This window comes from Melanotaenia boesemani, chromosome 19, assembly GCF_017639745.1.
Source record: "Melanotaenia boesemani isolate fMelBoe1 chromosome 19, fMelBoe1.pri, whole genome shotgun sequence".
Classification (NCBI taxonomy): domain Eukaryota; kingdom Metazoa; phylum Chordata; class Actinopteri; order Atheriniformes; family Melanotaeniidae; genus Melanotaenia; species Melanotaenia boesemani.
Genome location: NC_055700.1, coordinates 3,518,505 through 3,537,624, shown reverse-complemented (window position 1 = coordinate 3,537,624; position 19,120 = coordinate 3,518,505). Strand labels below are relative to the sequence as shown.

At 39.7% G+C, this 19,120-nt stretch overlaps 1 protein-coding gene across 4 annotated transcripts; it reads right to left on the bottom strand.

Moving 5' to 3' along the window:
* Nucleotides 1-2,343: 2,343 nt before the first annotated feature.
* On the bottom strand, nucleotides 2,344-18,472 carry marveld2a (MARVEL domain containing 2a). Of its 4 annotated transcripts, XM_041970439.1 has the most exons (10): nucleotides 18,388-18,472; nucleotides 18,258-18,300; nucleotides 14,696-14,787; nucleotides 10,971-11,924; nucleotides 10,669-10,889; nucleotides 7,261-7,296; nucleotides 7,024-7,181; nucleotides 6,746-6,917; nucleotides 4,994-5,044; nucleotides 2,344-3,615 (listed from the first exon to the last, which is right to left on the bottom strand). In XM_041970439.1, exons 4-10 carry the CDS (start codon nucleotides 11,905-11,907, stop codon nucleotides 3,496-3,498), a joined length of 1,695 nt encoding a protein of 564 aa, XP_041826373.1. In that variant the 5' UTR covers nucleotides 11,908-11,924; nucleotides 14,696-14,787; nucleotides 18,258-18,300; nucleotides 18,388-18,472; the 3' UTR covers nucleotides 2,344-3,495. The 4 variants fall into 4 exon arrangements, with proteins under 4 accessions (XP_041826373.1, XP_041826374.1, XP_041826375.1 ...); XM_041970440.1 differs by lacking the exon at nucleotides 18,388-18,472 and having other exon boundaries at nucleotides 14,729-14,787; nucleotides 18,258-18,342; XM_041970441.1 differs by lacking the exons at nucleotides 18,258-18,300; nucleotides 18,388-18,472 and adding an exon at nucleotides 15,144-15,216.
* Between the last annotated feature and the right edge of the window lie 648 nt (nucleotides 18,473-19,120).

Here is a 19,120-nt window from a genome sequence, read left to right as displayed (position 1 = left end):
ATCCACGTTGTTTGAGGTGGAGTGTTAAATTTCCAATCAGTGATGGTTGGGGTGCCATGTCATCTGCTGGTGTTGGTCCACTGTGTTTTCTTAGGTCCACGGTCAACGCAGCCGTCTACCAGGAAGTTTTAGAGAACTTCATGCTTCCTGCTGCTAACCAACTTTATGGAGATGCAGATTTTATTTTCCAACAGGACTTGGCGAATGCACACAGTGTCAAAGCTACCTGTACCTGGTTTAGGACCATGGTGTCCCTGTTCTTAACTGGCCAGTAAACTGGCCTGACCTTAACCCCGTAGAAAATCTATGGGATATTGTGAAGAAGATGTGGTACGCCAGACCCAACGATGCAGAAGGCCACTATCAGAGCAACCTGGGCTCATAACACCTGAGCAGAGCCACAGACTGATGGACTCCATGCCACGCCGCATGCTGCAGGAATTCAGGCTAAAGGAGCCCCGACTAAGTACTGAGTGCTGTACATGCTCATACTTTTCATGCTCATACTTTTCATGTTCATACTTTTCAGTTGGCCAACATTTCTAGAAATCCTTTTTTGTATATTAAGTCATATTAAATTTCTGGGATATTGACTTTGGGCTTTTCATTAGTTGTCAGTTATAATCAAAATTAAAAGAAATAAACATTTGCAATATGACCGTCAATAAGAATGAATGACTACATTATTCAAGTTTCACTTTTTTAATGGAATTATCAAAATAAATCAACTTTTTCATGATATTCTAATTTTATGACGAGCATCTGTGTGTATATCTCTCTATATATATATATATATAGATATACACACACACAAACGCGTCATTATTTCTCTTCTGACGTTTCTTTCAACCACATTTTATATTTCTTCTCTTTTCCAGAAAAAGAAACTAATTAAAAAAATAAAACAAAATGCCAAAGCAGAAGCAGAACTGTATTCTGACAGAAAAGCACAATTTCATTACTTAAATTATGAAAGAATGTTATTTACAACAATACACACAAACAGAAACATCATTTATACTCAGGTTTACAGAGTTATTGGGCTCAGGAGACATTCAGGCTTTTTTAAGTGATTTAAAGTAGAAAATATTTATTCTGTGAAATGGTGGAACAAGAGTCATAAAAACATTCATAGCAAATATTAAAAAGTTCAATTTAAAGACATTTCTAGATGAAGACAGTTACACAAAGGAGACAGTGGGATACTAAAACATGCACCACAGCAGTGAAGAATCAGTGGTTTTTTTTCCAGATGAACGGAGGCTGAAATGAAGGACGCCGGGCAGACTGGACAGGAACGACGCAGCATTTCATTTCTGTGCTGCAGCATCCAGTAGCAGTGCTTTCATGAAATTAAATTCTTAGCTACCGTCACAGTCGTATTAATATTTCTATATTATTTGTATTTTAGGTGAAAATATTGTAGTTTTCTAAATCTGGTAAAGTATAAAGCTACAAGCAGCAGTTTCACGTAAACACCGAACACAAGGGAAACGGTTCATTCTGCTCTGAAGAAAAGCAAATCCTCCATCCAGCATGAAAACAGGTTAAACAGGCTAAATTAGAACTACGAAATCCATCAGTCACCGTGTTTATTCACTCATTACGTGATGAGCGATGGCGAGCTCATCACATGACACAGCAGCGACTAGCCAATCAGAAGTACGGAGGCCCACTCCGTTTTATCATCAGCGTTAAAACAGGATCAATTTAAATTCCTGCTTCATTTCACACGGAAAATAAACCTTTCAGGCTAATTCTCAAAGTTCAGTAAGAACACAAAATATCTGAGAAGACGCTTTTTTTTTAGTATTCTCCTCTTTACAAGCAGGCTTCATTTTAGCCGAGAGCATTAGACCAAGAAATGAAGCTAATTAATAAAAAACACATTCATGAGGTTTTTCTGAATTTAGTGTATTGTTTAGTGTTTAGTATACACATATATATATATATATATATATATATATATATACACATATATATATATATATATATATATATATATATATATATATATATATATATATGTATGTACACACAGATACAAAGAAACCACTTGGTTTTTCTCAATTTATAGAAAAAACAAAACAAATACCTTTTGTTTTACTGAACTAAAACAATAATTTTACAAAATAAAAACAACAAACAAAAATGTTTTTCTCAATTTAGGAGATTAAAAAAAGAATTAAAATAAACAAAACAAAAAAAAATATTTTTTTCTGACTTTAATAATTTCTAATTTAATAATTATAATAAAAAAAATCTTTTTTGTTAATTAGGAGATTTTACCTCCCAAAAAAAGATCTTATACAAAGAAAACAAATGAATTTTTCTTTTTTGTAAAATTATCTTGTTTATTTATAAAAACATTGTTTTATGTCGTCTCCAACTGACTTTAGAATAAAGGCTAATTTAAGGTGTGGACTTGTTTTTCAGACCAGGTCAGCACACGATTTAAACGTGTTTGGCTGTAAACATCATTTAGGACGTCTCCAGCTACAGATCTTTTGTCTGTATTAGTAACTAACATCAAATAAACAGCAGAAATTATTAATGTCTGTAATTTGTGATTAAATTCCAGAAAATTCCAACTCCGCCCACTTTTCAGCTGCTTAAAACCCGCTGACGTGTTCGTGAAACAGAATCATTTTCTAACCGTGAGCTGAACGAGACTGTCTGTAAATATGAAGGATTTTTCCTTCAGGGCTCGCTGGTGGATGAAACGTGTTCTCCACGAAGACTAATTTTACCACATTTTCAGGGTTTTAAATGAATTTTTGAAACGTAATTTTTCAGACCGGCTTCAAGGAGCAGCTAAATAAAAAAACCACAAGAACGATGGAGGATTTACAGCTTCAGCTTCTCTAAAGGCTGAGAAAACCAGGATATGCATGAATGTGAGGTTAGCTCAGACAGCTGCAGGTCCAGACCCTGAGTAGTTTACTACGTTTATTCCACAAACCTGGATAAACATAAACATTAAGTCAGCAGCTCATATGCACTAAACTCTAACTTCTGATCCAAATTCTGCCCAGTTTCATCCCAGATGTGTTGGACTGTTAAACATCGTCCGGATCACAGGACCTCCAGGTGCTCTCCGACATGAAATAAGAGGACATGTTTGTATTTTTCTTGTTAAAGATATGATATCTGTGACTTGTTTTTTAATTTTTCTCCTTTTATACGACCTGAACAGACAACAGTTGATGAAAGGAGTCAACGTGGAGTGGAAGGGTGAGTGCTCGTGTTGTGGAAAAACTGACAGAGGGATTTTGCTTCTATAGGACAGCGCTTGGAAACTTCCCCGTTTCCAGCCTTTGTGCTCAGCTAACCAGCGACATGCATGAAAGCAGGAACCAGCTCATTTCTCTCAGCGTCTCTCACGTGAGCTCCGACCAACAATCTGCTGACAGAAGTTCTTCTCTCAGACGCCTGCAGTGCAAATTAAAAACAAACTTAGCAGAAAAGAGTCCGGTCTGGTGGCACCGCAGACGTTTAGCTGTAGCCGTCGTTCCACTCCATGACTTTGTCGTACTCCTGAATCTTCTGCTTGATGTGCGACAGTTTGCTCTTCAGGTACTCGCAGCGCTCCTTCTTCTCCACGAAAGTCGGGTCCTGAAATGGTGAAGCAGAAACACCGTGAGTTTTCTCTATCAGAGCCACAAACGTTAGATTCCTCTGAGCTACAGATGACCACACTGATGCTCACTCAGATCCACAGACAGCAGCAGGCAAACGTTCAGGAAAACCATAAAATGTCGCTGTGAATCTGAATCCCTGCACTGAAATCTGAAGACAAACACAAAACAAATATCCTGCTGGACTGGTCCAAGAGCTAAGTGTTTGTATAAAAGGTAAACAAAGGTTTCTGCACCCTGCATGGCCAGACATCAGTAAAACCTTTTCCAGTTCTTCTTTAGGAGATTCTTCCTGCAAAAGGCTTCCAGTTCTAAGATTCCTGACCGTCAACATTTAACATTTTCTGTATGTTTAAGCAGGATACTGTAGTTTCCATTACCCCCCGAATCACCAAAACCTCAACATCAAAATAAAAAACTGGTAATGGAAACACATACTTTGAAGAAAACTCTCAAATATCACTCAAAGGGTTTTACTCTCATGAGGTGTGTCGATATGGAAGTATAATGGAAACTTTGTATTTGTATTTAAACGTCCTCGGCCGTGACGTAGGGGTCATGTGACAGTTCATTTTAGGTAACGATGGCGCAGTATGTATGGATGGAGGAGGAGTTTAATATAACCACCATCCTTGGTAGCAAACAGCAAAATGGAGTTTTACAAGGAATTAGAAATGTCCTTCCTCCTCACAGTGGAGTCTCGCGGGACGAGATTTTACTAGAATTACGGCAGCAACACGTCTGTAAAAAGTTGGAAGAAGAGCAACAAAAGGCAGAAAAGTTACTGCTACACATCAGAAACTAATTAGCTTAACTGGCAGCAGCTCAGTAACATGACTGGGTATAAAAGGAGCATTTCAGAAAGTCTCAGATGGAGAGGTTCAGCAATCTGAGACGAACGGCGTCTAAAAACTGTGGAACAATTCCAGAAAAATGTTCCTCAACATAAAAATGATCAAGTCTCTGAAGATCCCTCCAAATACAGTGTATAATAAAAGATTCAGTGATTCAGGAGGAATCTCTGTGCGAACAGGACAGGGCCAAAGATCCAGGACTGTAGAGTAGCTAGAATCCTGCATCAGACCGGAATGGGACAACATTCCTCTCCTAAAACTCTTTAAACTTCTTTAAACACTCTTCATGAAAAGGTTAAATGTCTCAGTTTCAACATCTGATATGTTGTTTATGTTCAGCTTGAAATAAAATCAGTTGATGAGATTCTGTTCGTCCCAGCTTTATGGACTTAATTGTAAATATTAACTATCCTGGTAATTCCTGTACTAAAGGTAGAAGACATTTGACCAGATTTCGGTGTTGGTGCAAACAGCTGTTTACTAAAACCTGCTTCAGCTCACATTTTTCTTCCGCTGGTACTCCTGCAGGATTCTCTTGATGCGATCCATCTCCTACAAACAGAGAAAGTTAACGTCAGGTGAAGCCGTACAGACTGAAACTCAGTATGAAAATCAGCTGCAGAGCAAACGCTGCTTGAATGGAGCAGATAAGGAATGTGAGGGTGGAGGGGAAATACGGCAGGAACAGGAAGTACAAACAGGAAGTCGCTGGATGGACGGGGAAGCAAACGGATAATTTGACAATGAAAACACACAAAGAAGTACTCCAACTTCTCCTCAGCCTTCACATGAATGGAGCAGCAGATACAGGAGGAGGTACGATGGCTCCAGTATTCATCTAAAACCTAAATCTAAAAACAGTCCGGGTCACCATTATCACTAGCCATCAGCTGCCAGAGCCCACATGAAGCGAAGGGATTTAAAAAGCTCTTAAAAGGTTTTATTCCTAATTATTGATCTGACTTTCTTTCAGTTTGAGCCTCATAGGACCCCTCAGGTCATCGGGGGCTGGTCTCTTGATTATTCCTCAGCTAGGAACTAAAACGTACAGAGAAGCGTCTTCGTTTAGTTTTTATGGTCGTCTCCTGTGGAACCTTCCAGACGACCTGGGGGGGGCTGGAGTGTCGACACAACACAAACCTTTTTAGTAAAGTTTTAATTGAATCTCTTTCTAGTTAATAACTTGCATTTTATTTCCATCTATATCTCTATTAATCTCATGTTAAGCCTGCTTTTATTATGTTTTTGTTTTACCACTTTATTTGGTAATTACTGAACTCTCCTATTTAAATATTTAACCTTGTCTTTATACCATTTCTTCTATGCCATCTTTCTAGTGTCCTACTTTTTATTTTATCTTATTTTTATTTTACTAATTTAAAGGTCCCATATTATGCAAAATTCACTTTTTAATGGTTTTGGAACAGTCATACTGGTCCCCCCGCATGTGTAGGAGACCCGTAAGTGTGAAACTCTTTCAGGCGCTCTCTCTCCCCCCTGCTCCACCTCTAGGGAAGTAAGCGCTGAAATGAGCTTGTTTGAAAGCGTGTACGTTATGACGTCATAAGGGACAATAACCACTCCCCACAGAGCGATGGACCCGCCTACCGGCTCTCAAAGCCTGCCCTCTAAAAATCACCTAGCGCCCAGTGTTTTTCCCTCTTCGGCAACCCTCGTTAGATTGGGAATAAAGTGTATAATATGGGACCTTTAATGTAATTTTATTCTCTCTTTATCTTATTTTTATTCTATTTATTTTATCTTTTTATTCTATTTAATTTATTTTATCTTATTTTTATTCTATTTATCTTATGTTTATTCTATTTAATTTTATCTTATTTTTATTCTATTTATTTTATCTCATTTTTATTCTATTTGTTTTCTTATTTTGATTCCATTTTATTTGTTTTATCTAATGGTTTTTACATTTCCTCTATTTTTCTTTAGTATTGTTAGTGATGTCATTTTGTTTTTTCCTGCTGCCTCTCGGCCAGGTCGTCATTGTAAATGCGAAGTTCTCAACTGACTCACCAGGTTAAAAATAAAGGTTAAATAAATAAATAATACAAAAATATGTTTTTTTTCTTAAATGACTTTGGACATCCCATAATGAAATGGTTATTATAATAATTTGGTTTATTATTTCTGAAGCTACTGCATGTATTCATGGCTTCCAAGCATCTACACCTGAACGTTTCATCCAATGACTCAGCATAATTCAGCCATTTCTGAGGAGTGTCATGAATGCGTCACCATCTGGTTGTTGGGATGCTGAGGCAGGCTGCGCATCATGGCGTCCATCTCATCAAACTTCTTGAGGGTGGCCTGCACATCTGAGTGGATCTCTTTATATTCTGCATACTGGTCGTTGAACACAGCTCGGTACTGGTCCCGCTGTTCATCCGTCCGGATGGTTGGGTACTTCCTGTTTGAGGGAGATGGAGATGCTACGTCTTTAAGACTGCGGTCATGGATCAGCTTCTTATGGCAGCACTAGATGATGTTTCTTCTTCTACAGGATTAGCACTTACGCGATGTAGTCGGGCACCACGACGGGTTTTGGGATGTGTCCCGACGGTATCGCTCCCTGAACGACCTTTGTAGGTTTTGGTGCAGCTTGGATGGGAACGACAGAGGAGCCCTGGACCTGCTCCGGCATCCTGGGAAGCGGATCAGAAGCTGGAGGCATCTGAAGAAACGAAGCAACAAATGTGTTGTATTTTCTAACTTTTCCAAATGCGAGTTTCAGTTTCTGACACCATACTTACCACTGGCCGCCTGGCCGGCATCTCAGAGGGCTGCATCTGTAGGACCGAAACAATAAAACTCAGAGCACGAACTGATACAGACCTACCAGACGGATTTTACTGCACGAGCGCATTTCGATTCTGAGGTGATATTTTGATAGAAAGGCTGCGTACAGGCTACATCTCTCACGGCTAAGAAGAAGTTGTCCTAACTGGAAACAAAAGCTTGAAGAGAAACCTAAAAATTAAGCGACACTTTAATCTAGTTTGGGACATTTTAGCATATCTGGAAAGATGTTTTAACTCAGACAGGAAACTAATGAGTCACGTCAAAGGTGTTTCCATTTCCATGATGTCTCTAATAAATATTTTTCTCCTTTCAGTCACTTTTCTTCATCTCCTCATATTTTGTGAATAAAACCAGTAAAACAACAACAGATTCTGCAAACATTCGTGTCATATCTAAAAAACATCAATTAAAAGGACAAAAGTGTCTAGTCTAATTCATATTTTTCATCCAGATGTGTGCGCTGAACACAGCTGGGTGACCGTCTGGGCTCCCCTCAGTGAGGAGCATTTCTCACGCTGCAGAGAGTCAACACATTACCCGCCACTAATATGTTTAAAAGAAGGTAAAGTACCTCCTTTCTTTCAGGGATTATTTACGTTTAAAACCTTCAAACAGCCCTCAAGCTCCAGCTGAAGGACCACTACTCTCTAACCCCCGAAAGAAAAGAGACACCACAGCTCTGCAGCAGAGGTCGGACCAGAAGGAGGAACTGAGGTGGATCCTTTGTGTCATTCAGCTTCCTCTTCAGCTGAATCATGCATGACTGAACTATCGCAGTATTCCAGCTGGCCACTGCAAAGTACAGCAGAGACAGGGCAGGTGGAGATGTGGGCGGGGCCAGATTATTATTCCCAGGTGTAGCTTCATATCCAAGCCAATGTCAAGGGTATGATTTCCTACAAAAACTTCAATTCTAGGAGCACATTTTAGATGATTAATACCAGAGTTATACAGAGTCAGCCCCATAAACAAAAAAAATAAAAACAATAAAACAAAAATAAGAGTTTAAGAGAAGATAAATCTGAAAGTAACAAAGTGAAGTTATGAGATCTGTTAGCAGCTAAAGGCTGAAGAGCTCTAGGTTTGTTTTGTCCTTTGACATGGAAAAAAAGAAACGGAGAACATGTTTTATTTCATGACTAAGGACCAACAGGCTTAAGAACCGTTTTGTCCATCATGCCATCACACTCTACAACTCCTCATGTGGGGGAAGAGGACAGAGACGAGGACATAGAGAACAGTTAAAAAAGGGGGTTAGCCATTTACATCTACCGGTGGGACACTTTTCCTGGTGAAATAACCGCATCTCCATCCGTAGTGTAATAATTTCAACTCATATTCTATACAAGCCATGTCTGGCTCTTTAGCCTTTATTTATTTTTATCTTATTTTACTCATTTCGTACCTGTGTGCTTATTTACCTGCTTTTTCTATTGTGCTGCTGGAATTTTTAATTTCCCAAAGAAGTCATCCCAAGGGGTTAATAAAGTTAAGTCTAAGTCTAATGCTAAAAACTATCAGCTTGTCTTTCAGTATTCTTATAAATATTTTAAACACAATCTAAAACCAGGCTGTTTTTGCACGTTTGATTTAAAGTTAGGATTATTAAGTTAAGAGCTCTGTGAGCCGCGTTTTACTTGCTGTGGCGATATAACACCGTATGGGCTCGGTGTGGTTGTAAACCTTTTCATCCCCAAGAAAACAGCTTTTGTGCTGCTTTCTGGTGTTTGTCCTTATTAAGGTTGTGCTGTTTCTACGCATTTTTAAACCCTTCAGCACTTTGGTCGACTGTAAACCTGCTTTTGAATAAATTTGACTTTGTTTACCTCAATTTATTATTTTTGTTTTGTATTTAAAAAGTCTTGTTTAACTTGATTCCACCTAATGAGACCTAACTCATTGCAGCGTCGCAATACGATCCAGTTTCCTGATGAAAGGTTTTCATTTGTGAATAAAATCTTTGTCACGCAGCCTGTTTGTTATATTATTAATAAATCTGTGTAAATGATGAGAAGATGATTCGTTTTGGTGTGAAGAGATTCTGGAAAGAAATGTCCAGCTTTCAGGATAAACTGAGCAAACTTTTCATGATCACCTTTTCTATCAGCACAAAAAGCAAATGATTTAACAAAGACACAGTTTATGTTTATATGTCTAAATGTAAATCATAATTAGAGAAAACACAAAAATTAACAGAAACAAAAGCTTTCGACTGTTTTAATTTCAGGAATCTGTGTCAGAGGAAAAGGTTTTATTAGAAAACTCTTCACCCATCTTGGAAAAAAAAGCCTGAAAAGGAGGCCAGTGCAGGCACGGTGTAGACTCCGCCCACTTTTCCCTCCACACCTACAAACCTGTGTGCAAATTCTGGTTTGTTTTGCAGCTCGTGTGCCAGCATGTTTGCATCTGGTGTTGTTGAAATTGTTTTCAACCCTCAGGCACTGTGTTGCCTTCAGGCAACAAAACCAGTTTTTGGCCTGGTAGACTCACAAAATGCAACTGTTATTTTAAATAGGAGAGAAAACCACAGCGAACCAATAATGATGCTTTCATTTGTCTTTCGAAGCCATTTTGGTGGACATTTTTTAAAAGAAAACAGAGATTTTTGCTCCACAAAAAGGATAAAAAACATAATTTCTTTTCCTTTTTCAGTGTGGACAAATATATTCACACTATAAGAAGAATAAACCTTAAAATTTTATGTAGTAATTAAATAACTGATGAAAAACTGGGCAACAATCAGGCAACATGGAGCCATGATGGAATCAACACGACTGCATGAAATGTAATGTGTGTTTACATTATTTAGTATTCAATAGCAGATTATTCAGCATAATTTTGTTCTGATCTTTATTATTTAATAAAAATAAATGTGATTGGTGCAGCAATGTCATCTAGGACAGTCTACAATTACGGTGATTCAGTCTTATTTTCTCATAATTTCCACACATTTTCCTCCTTTTACAGAATTAATTCAGCCTCATTGTCTGTTTCTGGGAAAAAAAAGTATAAAAAAAGCTGCTTAACAAAGCTCCGCAAGTATTAAGCAGCAACATCCAATGATGGCAACACGTCAGGTGAAGAGCCAGAAAATCCAGCAACCCTCACACATAAAACCCTTTAAAAGACTTCCTTTTGTAATATTTTCACATTTAAAATCAGATGTATGGTGAAGCTACTGAACATATATAATTAAGAAAGAAAAATCTTCTGCACCATCATGGCACAATGTTGCCTAGGCAACAAACCCAAAAACGTACCCCTAAAAAGATATAAAACTTCTTTATATTATATTTATTTAGTCTATTTTACAACATAAAAACATTTTCCCCTGACTGGCATCATAAGCTGGGTCTCACCTCCAGGCCGTACCTCTCCCGGTACCTGCGAGCAGCTTCGTGCCTCCACAGCTTGAGACACACGATGGCGCCGATCAGATAAACCAGTACGGTGACAAACAGGAAGATGATGGCTGCCGTCTGGCCGGCCTCCGTTCTGCAGAACGCCGCGTTGACGGGGTTGTTGAAGACCGGGTAGGAGCAGAGCCCTCCACGAGTCGTGTCTCTGACGTAGACGATGCCTGGTGAACGGGATGGAAAGAAGACGTTGAGATAAGTTCAGATTTTCCACGTCAAAGCGGCGGCGAGGTGGCGTCTCCTACCTGCTGCCAGGTACAGCACCGCCAGAGCCAGGTTGATGATGAACTCCGTCAGGGGCCACCAGGACGAGTCCAGCAGGATGGTGCGGTAGTACATGGTCATCCCCAGCACCAACACAATCACAGTCACCAACCAGGCCAGCCCCGCCACCACCAACACAAAGGGGGTGTTGGGGCCGTTGTAGTACGCCGTGCCTGTGCCGCTGCCGTAGTAACCGGCTCCGTAAGCTCCAGGACCCGAGTATCCGAACATGTTGAACCACTCGTTGTCTTTGTGGATGTACGCGCAGACGCAGGCGAACACGCCTGCTCCCAGCAGCAGCTCCACGCAGCCCAGAATCCTCAGCAGCCCCGCCCACGACTTCATGTAGCCGTAGCGCTGGTGGTACTCCTCCACCCGCTCGCTGTAGGTCAGACCCGTGTGGTGGGTGTGCCCCGACACCGACCCAATGCCGTCTCGTTCTTCCAGGAGCTCCTTGTGCGAGTTGTAGCTGCCGCCCGAGCCGCCATAAGGGTCTCGGTATGATCCGGGATCGGAGGGGGACTGTGGGGGGGAGCAGCGCACCCCCTCGCTGGTGCTGTTGTTGTTGTTGTGTGACGAGGAAGGCATGGACCACGCCTTCTCGCTACTGCGCTTGCTCCCTCTGAAGAAGTCCTTCCAGGAGTCGGGGATGAAGCGGTGGACCGGTTTGATGTCGATGGCGGGGTCCTCTTCGGGCTCGTCCTCGCTGGCGCTGGGATCGAACTCGGGGCCGACAGGGGGCTGGTCAGGCAGAGGCGGAGGGGGGAGAGGGTCTGCACTCTGAGCCAGAGGAGGGGTCCTCGACTCTCTCAGGTCATAGGAGTCTGCTCCGGGTAAGGAGTCCTGAGGAACCTGGTCATAGTGGGGCGCCTGGCGGACACGCTCAGTGCGTCCGTAAAAGCCTCCTCCATAGGACATGAGGATGGTGATAGTCCCTGAAAACACACACACACACACACACACACACACACACACACACACACACACACACACACACACACACACACACACACACACACACACACACACACACACACACCGGGTGTTGAAACATTTAATCTCTTGGAAGGGGGGGGTATTATGTAACTAAGAAGAAGTTGTGAATCGTCTCCAGCTTCTCTGACCAACATTGATTCTCATTTTGTATCTTTAGATCAGTTAAGGACATTTTGAGCCGCTCTGTCTCCGTTTTCAGCCGTGTTGCTTTAGCGTATTTATACACATGCTTCGTAAATGATTCACTGTTTTACTGTTCAGCACTTTGGTCAGCAGTGTTGTGTTAAAAGTGCTCTGTAAGTAAACTGGATTGGATGTTGTTTTTAATATGTTAAATTGGATGTTTTGTTTCTTTGCGTGATTAGATAAATTTACATTGCTTTGCAGTAATGAATCCAGTTTAGTCTCATTTTGTTTTGTTGTCCTGGTTTTGCACTGCATCTCTGCATATTTGTTTTGTTCTTAGGACGGTCTATGGTCATTCTGAGTCTTTGCATCAGTGTTAATGTGATTCCTTATTTTTTTAAGGCTGATATCTTTTCACACAGATAAACTATGACGAATGATTTCATGGTGTCTCTTTGTTTTTATGCCACTATGATAACTAGGGCTGTGCATCTTCACTGGCTTATCTTGTCAACGATTCGATTCAATTCAGTGATGCATCACTGTGTGTTGCATCCTCACTGCACACTGCTACTTTCTTTATGAGTGAATACAAGCAGTCAGGTAATCATGAACACCCTGTTTATTTATAAGTCTTTCAAAAATCAATCTGAATGTCCTGATGCTGATAAATATCATAAACATGTAAACAATTATGTTGTTTTCAACTTTATTATAGAACTTTATTTTTCCAATTCCGGAAAACTAAGATTACTATACTATTACTATACTATACTATTACATTACTATAATGTGAAATTGTTATCAAAATTTCTTGCAGTAAAACAGTGTGTTTTGTCCCTTCAGTCTTTCCGTAGTCAGTTCAGACAGAACATGGAAGTTCAGATTTTTGTTCTTCTTTATGGTTAGAAAACATTTTCCTGTTATGTATTCTAGTCAATTGGTAACTGATCACAGAAAATATTGTTGAGGTAAACATTTGTTGATGGACAAAGTTTTTTAAATCCCTTTAGTTCATTTGCTCATGCTAACTGCTAGCTTGCCAAGGGTATTTTCCATAGATGTTAGCCTTCAGCTAACATACAGGTTTGTGTGTAATGTTATGTGATTTCCCTGAGACAATGGGTGTATTTCCAGTGAGATACTGATGTATTTTCTGTTACTGCAGCTAGATCACGCTACACGCAAGCGGCAGCAGAATAGATTCATTACATTATTATAACTGATTATGTTCTGTTGTATCGTTATGTCTGATCATGATGCATCGTAGAAACGAATAAATTCAACAGCCCTAATATTTAACCCCTGATAATTAACGGAATTATAGCGGCAATCAATAAATTAATATAAAGCTGGGAAAATAAATAAATATTCTGAGAATATGATTAAAGCTTCGTAAACAACCATACACGTTAGTTTTGTTAATTAAGCACCCATTTGTGAGAATCCACTGGAAGATTATGGGAACTGACACGTGCCACAGCAATACCGCTTCTTCAAAATGAGAAGATGTTCCTCAAGATAAACAAAATGGCAGTAAATCTTTGAGAAGAAATATTTTTAAGGCCCTGAAAAAGTGAAAATAAGACATGGTCATTGGTTTTCTTATTGTACGATTACAGCAGAAGTCTGATTATTGTCTTTGTGTCATGTTGTGGTTACTATGCATCATTTCAGGCGTCTTTTTGGTTGTTTTGGGCTCTTTATAGTCATTGACGGTAGTATTACACGATTTAGTTTTTTTGTGTGTTTTTTTGCACATCCTTCAAATTATTTCAACTGTATTTTTAAATGTTGACAGTTTTATGGTAATTTTAAATTGAGCTGCAGTGTTTTACCAACTCGACTCCATTTTATCATCAAATGTTGACCCAGTTGACCTCACTGTGTACATATTTGTAGGTTTAAAATCACTCGGAAGTGATTGTCTGCTTTTATCTGCAGCTGTTTTGCATCTGTTTAGCATGCCTCTGCGTTTTGCGTTTGCAGCTTTGCAGTCATTTTGCATCTCTTTGTGGTCATTTCTCAGACTTTGTTGACCACTTCTAACAGGCTAAACTCAGGAGAGCGCGTCTGATAAGATCATTCAATTTCCCGTCCTACAGCAAACAAATCTACGTTTGGATCTTTTAATTACACAAATTGGTTGTATGAATTGTCTGCTTAACTAATCCACCACCAAAGAAGAATAAAAGATGGAAATAAGAAGCAATGAGATGAAGATGAAACCCAGACTAAAGACAATAACATTCATGCAAACAGACGAGAAGAACTTAACACATCTAACCCCTCAGTAGCTACAGTCACCACAGCAAACACCCTTCAGCCAAAAGCCCGCATGAGTGTAGATGTTATCCCTCCATCCTCCATGCAAGCCAAGTCAAGAATGCATTTTTGTGCTGCAACCAAACACTGAGCGTGACCTCCCTGCTGCTGTTGTAACCTCTATGTTTTGTATCCAGGAATGCTCCACTTACCGCTGGCTGCTGCACACAGCACAAAAGCACATTCTTGACAACCAATCAGCCCATTAGTTTGAATTGATTCGAGAGGGTAAAAAAGGGTAAGTACTGTACTTGAATACCTCTTTCACACGCAGTCACTCAACACGACTTACATTGGCTTGCAGGTCAGAATGCAAACCTGGTATGAACACACAGTTTGTCCAGGAATCACCTGCAGAGACAAACAGAGAAGAAGTAAATACCCAGCCCCACCTTTCCCACCATGCCCTGCTTTAAAGATCCATATTTCTGTCCTCAAAATAATTAAATCAGTCCAGACTTAGAAGTGGTAAAACAGGGTAACCAGAAGGTTTTTTCTCTCTTAGATTAATTTCACAGCTGGTTAATGAAGTTACCAAACTGACCACAGGATATTTTACAAGGCCAATAAATAAAAGTAAAGACGTAGAAACTCCTGCATTACAAGCAGAGGTAAGCGTGGAACAAAGTTCAGCATTTTCTGCAGCCAAAAGGTGTTTGGAAAAGATAAAACGATAAGGAAATAACCTAATAAAAACAGCCGCTGACCCATTTAATGATGATGGACAAGTTGGTTAATCTGCAAGTCTTAAGCCACTCCTCATTTCTTAGTATACACTGCCTGGCAAAAAAAACAAAAAACAAAAACAAAAACATTTGTGGCCACTAAGCAAACAGGAGCCTCCTATTGGATAACTCCTGCATGAGTGATCTTTCAGCTGCAACAACTAGCATGTGGAAAGACACACCCTGTGGTCGTGGAAAAGATGTTAGTCTGTTTAAGGAGGGTCAGATTATTGGCAGTAAGCAGAGAAAACATCTGAGGAGATGAAGAAACTAAAACTGGGTTTCTGAATGATGGCGATCGGAGATCAATTAAACATTTGGTTGAACCAGATGGAAGAAAAACAGCAGCAGAACTCAGGACCATGTTTAATAGTGAAAGCTGGAACAGTGAGATCAGCTGGGACTGAACAGCTGTGTAGCCAAAACTGGAGAAAAAGGCTTCAATTTGCTTGGAAGCATGAAATTTGGACTCTGGAGGTCATGTGGTCTGACAAGTCCAGGTTTACCCCGTTCCAGAGCGATGGAGCACCAGTGCAAGAAGAGAGGATGAGATGATGCAGCCTTCACATCTAGTGCTACTTTACAAGCCTGTGGGGGCAGTCTATGATCTGGTGTTGCTGCAGTTGGTCAGGGCTAGGGTCAGATCCAGGTTCAGCAACATTATGTGTCCAAAGAATGAGGTCAGCTGACTACCTGAATATACTGAATGGGCAGGTTATTCCATCTTCCCCGATGTTCCAAGGTGACAATGCAGGATTCATGGGGCTCAGATTGCGAAAGAGTGGTTCAGGGAACAGGAGACATCATTTTCACACATGGATCGGCCACCACAGAGTCCAGACCTGAACCCCACTGGAGAAGGCTTTGTGCAGTGTAGTTCCAGGAAACCTTCATGTGAATACGATACAGGATGCAGAGTTTATACAATTCTGAGGAGCTTGAAGGTTCAGATTTGGTCTGAGCAGCTTCATTCTTCATCACAATCTGAACCCTCTTAGAGAAGCTTTCTCTCATTTCTTTAAGTAATCTTTAGAAAGAGTTCTCCAGGCTTCTTTAAGGACTTTGCAAACCTCCTCTTTGGATGTTTCTGCCTTTTGTTCCACTTTCTGTCCAGATGATTCCACCTGCTTCAGTAATGCTTTGGTCCGGGTTCTGGGGAGGATCCATCCTTCCATCAGACCAGTTTCCTCTGATCTTCAGTCCAGTTCTTGTGTCATGTGACCTACCTCAGCCTTTATTCCCTGTTTCCCTTCCTTAAGAACGGCTTCTTGACAGCCACGTTTCCATGGAGACCATTTCTGATGAGGATTCAGCCAACAGTAGATGGATCAACTGAAGGTCCAGATGCAGCTCTCTGGTCCTGGTTCAGGTCTTTGCTGGATGTGTTCCTATTTCTCCTGGACTTTCAGATCCTGTTCATCTGCTGTAGATGGTTTTTAGTCCTGGCTCTTCTTCTTCACGTGTCCAGTTTCTGCCTCCATGCTGAGATAAGCCGAGTTTCCAGCTAACAGCGAATCACCTTGTTGCTGCTAGAATCCTGTTTTCTGTCAGACTGTCTGATCCTTTATGTTTTTTAAAGAAAAAATGGGCTGCTGGTAAAAATAAGCCTAAAGATCTAAACTGCTTATTGTTCAGTTGTCTCTTATGTGTCGACACAATTCTGGTTCATCCCTTGAGTTAGGAGCCTTTTTATGCTGAATGGTGCATAGGTCAGTGTAAGTGGTTTAACAAAAAACAAACAAACAAACAAACAAAAAAAACATATTCCTCTGAAATCAGTCAGAACTTGACTGAAAATGACAAAAAAAAACAAAAAAACAAAAAATGTCCAAAGCAAATCTTTGACACATTCAGTAAGTCTGGATAACTACTGACCACTAAAACCTCTTTAAAAGAAAATAAAAGCGATTGCTTTTATAATTATTGAGGGCTGAATCGAGACTTTCTGATGACAATTTCATTATTAAAATGATTGTTTTGATCTTAATATTTCTTCAAAAACAAGCAAATCTCTCCATCACTGCAGAAACCTCTGAAAATAAAAAAACTTGTGTCTATTAATAAATGTAAAAACTGCTATCAGTACTCAAACTCATTTATTTACATTTTTTTTCTTTAAAGTGATCATTAAAATGCATGTATGATGGAAATGAGCCACAAGTTTGGACTCTGAGATCTTTTATAAAGAGATCCAGCCACAATTAATAAATCATTACTTAGATGATATTTTTCAAAATGCATAACAAAACTGATTCCATACATTCAAATATATATAGTACGATGGACAGGTGACCTGTCCAGGTGTACCTGCCTCTCACCTGTTAATGCTGGGATAGGCTCCAGCTTACCCGCGACCCGTAATGGAACAAGCGGTACACACACACACACACACACACACACACACACACACACATACATATATATATATATATATATATATATATATATATATATATATATATATATGAATGTTAGCTTTAAATGATTGTATTAAATTTAAATGACAAAATGTTTATAGAAAAAACTTCCTTTTTACTTAAAATGATTCATATTTAATGATAACTGTACTCCATCTCCACCGTGGGCTGACTTTTCTTAACCCCTCATATATTTTATCGCCAGTTTGACCCACGCAGACACTTTAATTGTCCTGTGAAGCTTTTTTTATTAATAAAATAAAGCTGAATATGGAAGACAACTCTTGTGTTTCCTGAACAAACTGTGCCCTGAAGGAGGCCTGATAACAGACCTGAGAGCAGCGGACCTACACAGGACAAAAAAATGGAAAAAGTCCACTTTAAGCTGTTCTGTTGACTCCATGTCGACTTGAAACTCTGCTTTTGGGCGTGTTGACTTCTGTTTCTGTCTCACACGGATCGTTTTAATGGTTTTATCCGGTAACATCGGCGGCGATTAAATAAACTTCGCTCGAAGTGGCCGCGAACGAACAAACGTAGAGTCGCGTTAACGTTTCACTTTACAGTAAAAATAAAAGTAAAAAACTTTAACTTCACAACAAACAAAGTGTGTGAGTTAATTCCATGCCACAATCTCATCTTTTCACCGCGTGTGTAAACAGAAACTGAGGTCAGTTACCTTGCTGCTTCGCTTCCTTTCTCCCTTCTTCTTACTCCCATTCCTGTAACATTAACCCACAGGTTTTCCTCACAGGCAACCACGTGACCCGCCCATCCCTTTGACGTCACTGACCAGAAGTGCTCTTTACCTGTTCATGAAAACTTCAACACACCTGTGGCCGCTGAACAGTCTGAATCATTCACCGAGCCGCGAGTAAGCTGTCACATAAACATGTCAGAATTTACGGAGAAAACAGCTGTACCTGAAGGCAACATAGTGAGCAGTCTGCCCTGACTGTAAACGTGTAACATTCAAGTGTGCACAGAAATATAGGAATGTAAAGACATCACTGAGTCTGAGGACACTAGAGGTATATTGGAAAACTGATAAATGAATTAATGACCAAACGATGCAGAACTACACAGGCAGAAATTAAATTAATACATAAATAAAATGTAAAGATATAAACAAACAATACCCTTAAATAAAAAAATGCAATTAATAAAAAAAATATAATAGATAAAAAAGAATTGAGAATTTTGAACGGGACAGAAAAGCCAGAAAAACACAAACATGAAAATGGTATAAAACTCAACAGACTCAACATATCTACAAAGAGACAAATAATCAGACAAAAAATATAAACACAAAAGAACACGACAACAAAGAGAAACAAAAATAAAAATAGTGGAGGTTTCACTTTAACTTGTCAGCATGTTACAGATGGAAATGTTTGTATTTTGCATTGAAAGCTGGAATCTTATTCAGCCAGTAACATGTAACACGTAACACGTAACATGTAACATGTAACGCAGCCTCCATGATGATGTCAGACTCACTGTTGTATGATGTTGTGATCTGCAGCGATCTCCAACCAGACA

Bases quoted from the DNA above. Each gene is read 5' to 3' on its own strand.
- marveld2a (XM_041970439.1), bottom strand. From the start codon at position 11,907: ATGTCCTATGGAGGAGGCTTTTACGGACGCACTGAGCGTGTCCGCCAG. The intron at 10,890-10,970 runs GTAGGAGACGCC...CCCGTTCACCAG, and splicing joins GGTGCTGTACCTGGCAGCAG to GCATCGTCTACGTCAGAGAC. The intron at 7,297-10,668 runs GTGAGACCCAGC...TCGGTCCTACAG, and splicing joins GGGAGAGGTACGGCCTGGAG to ATGCAGCCCTCTGAGATGCC.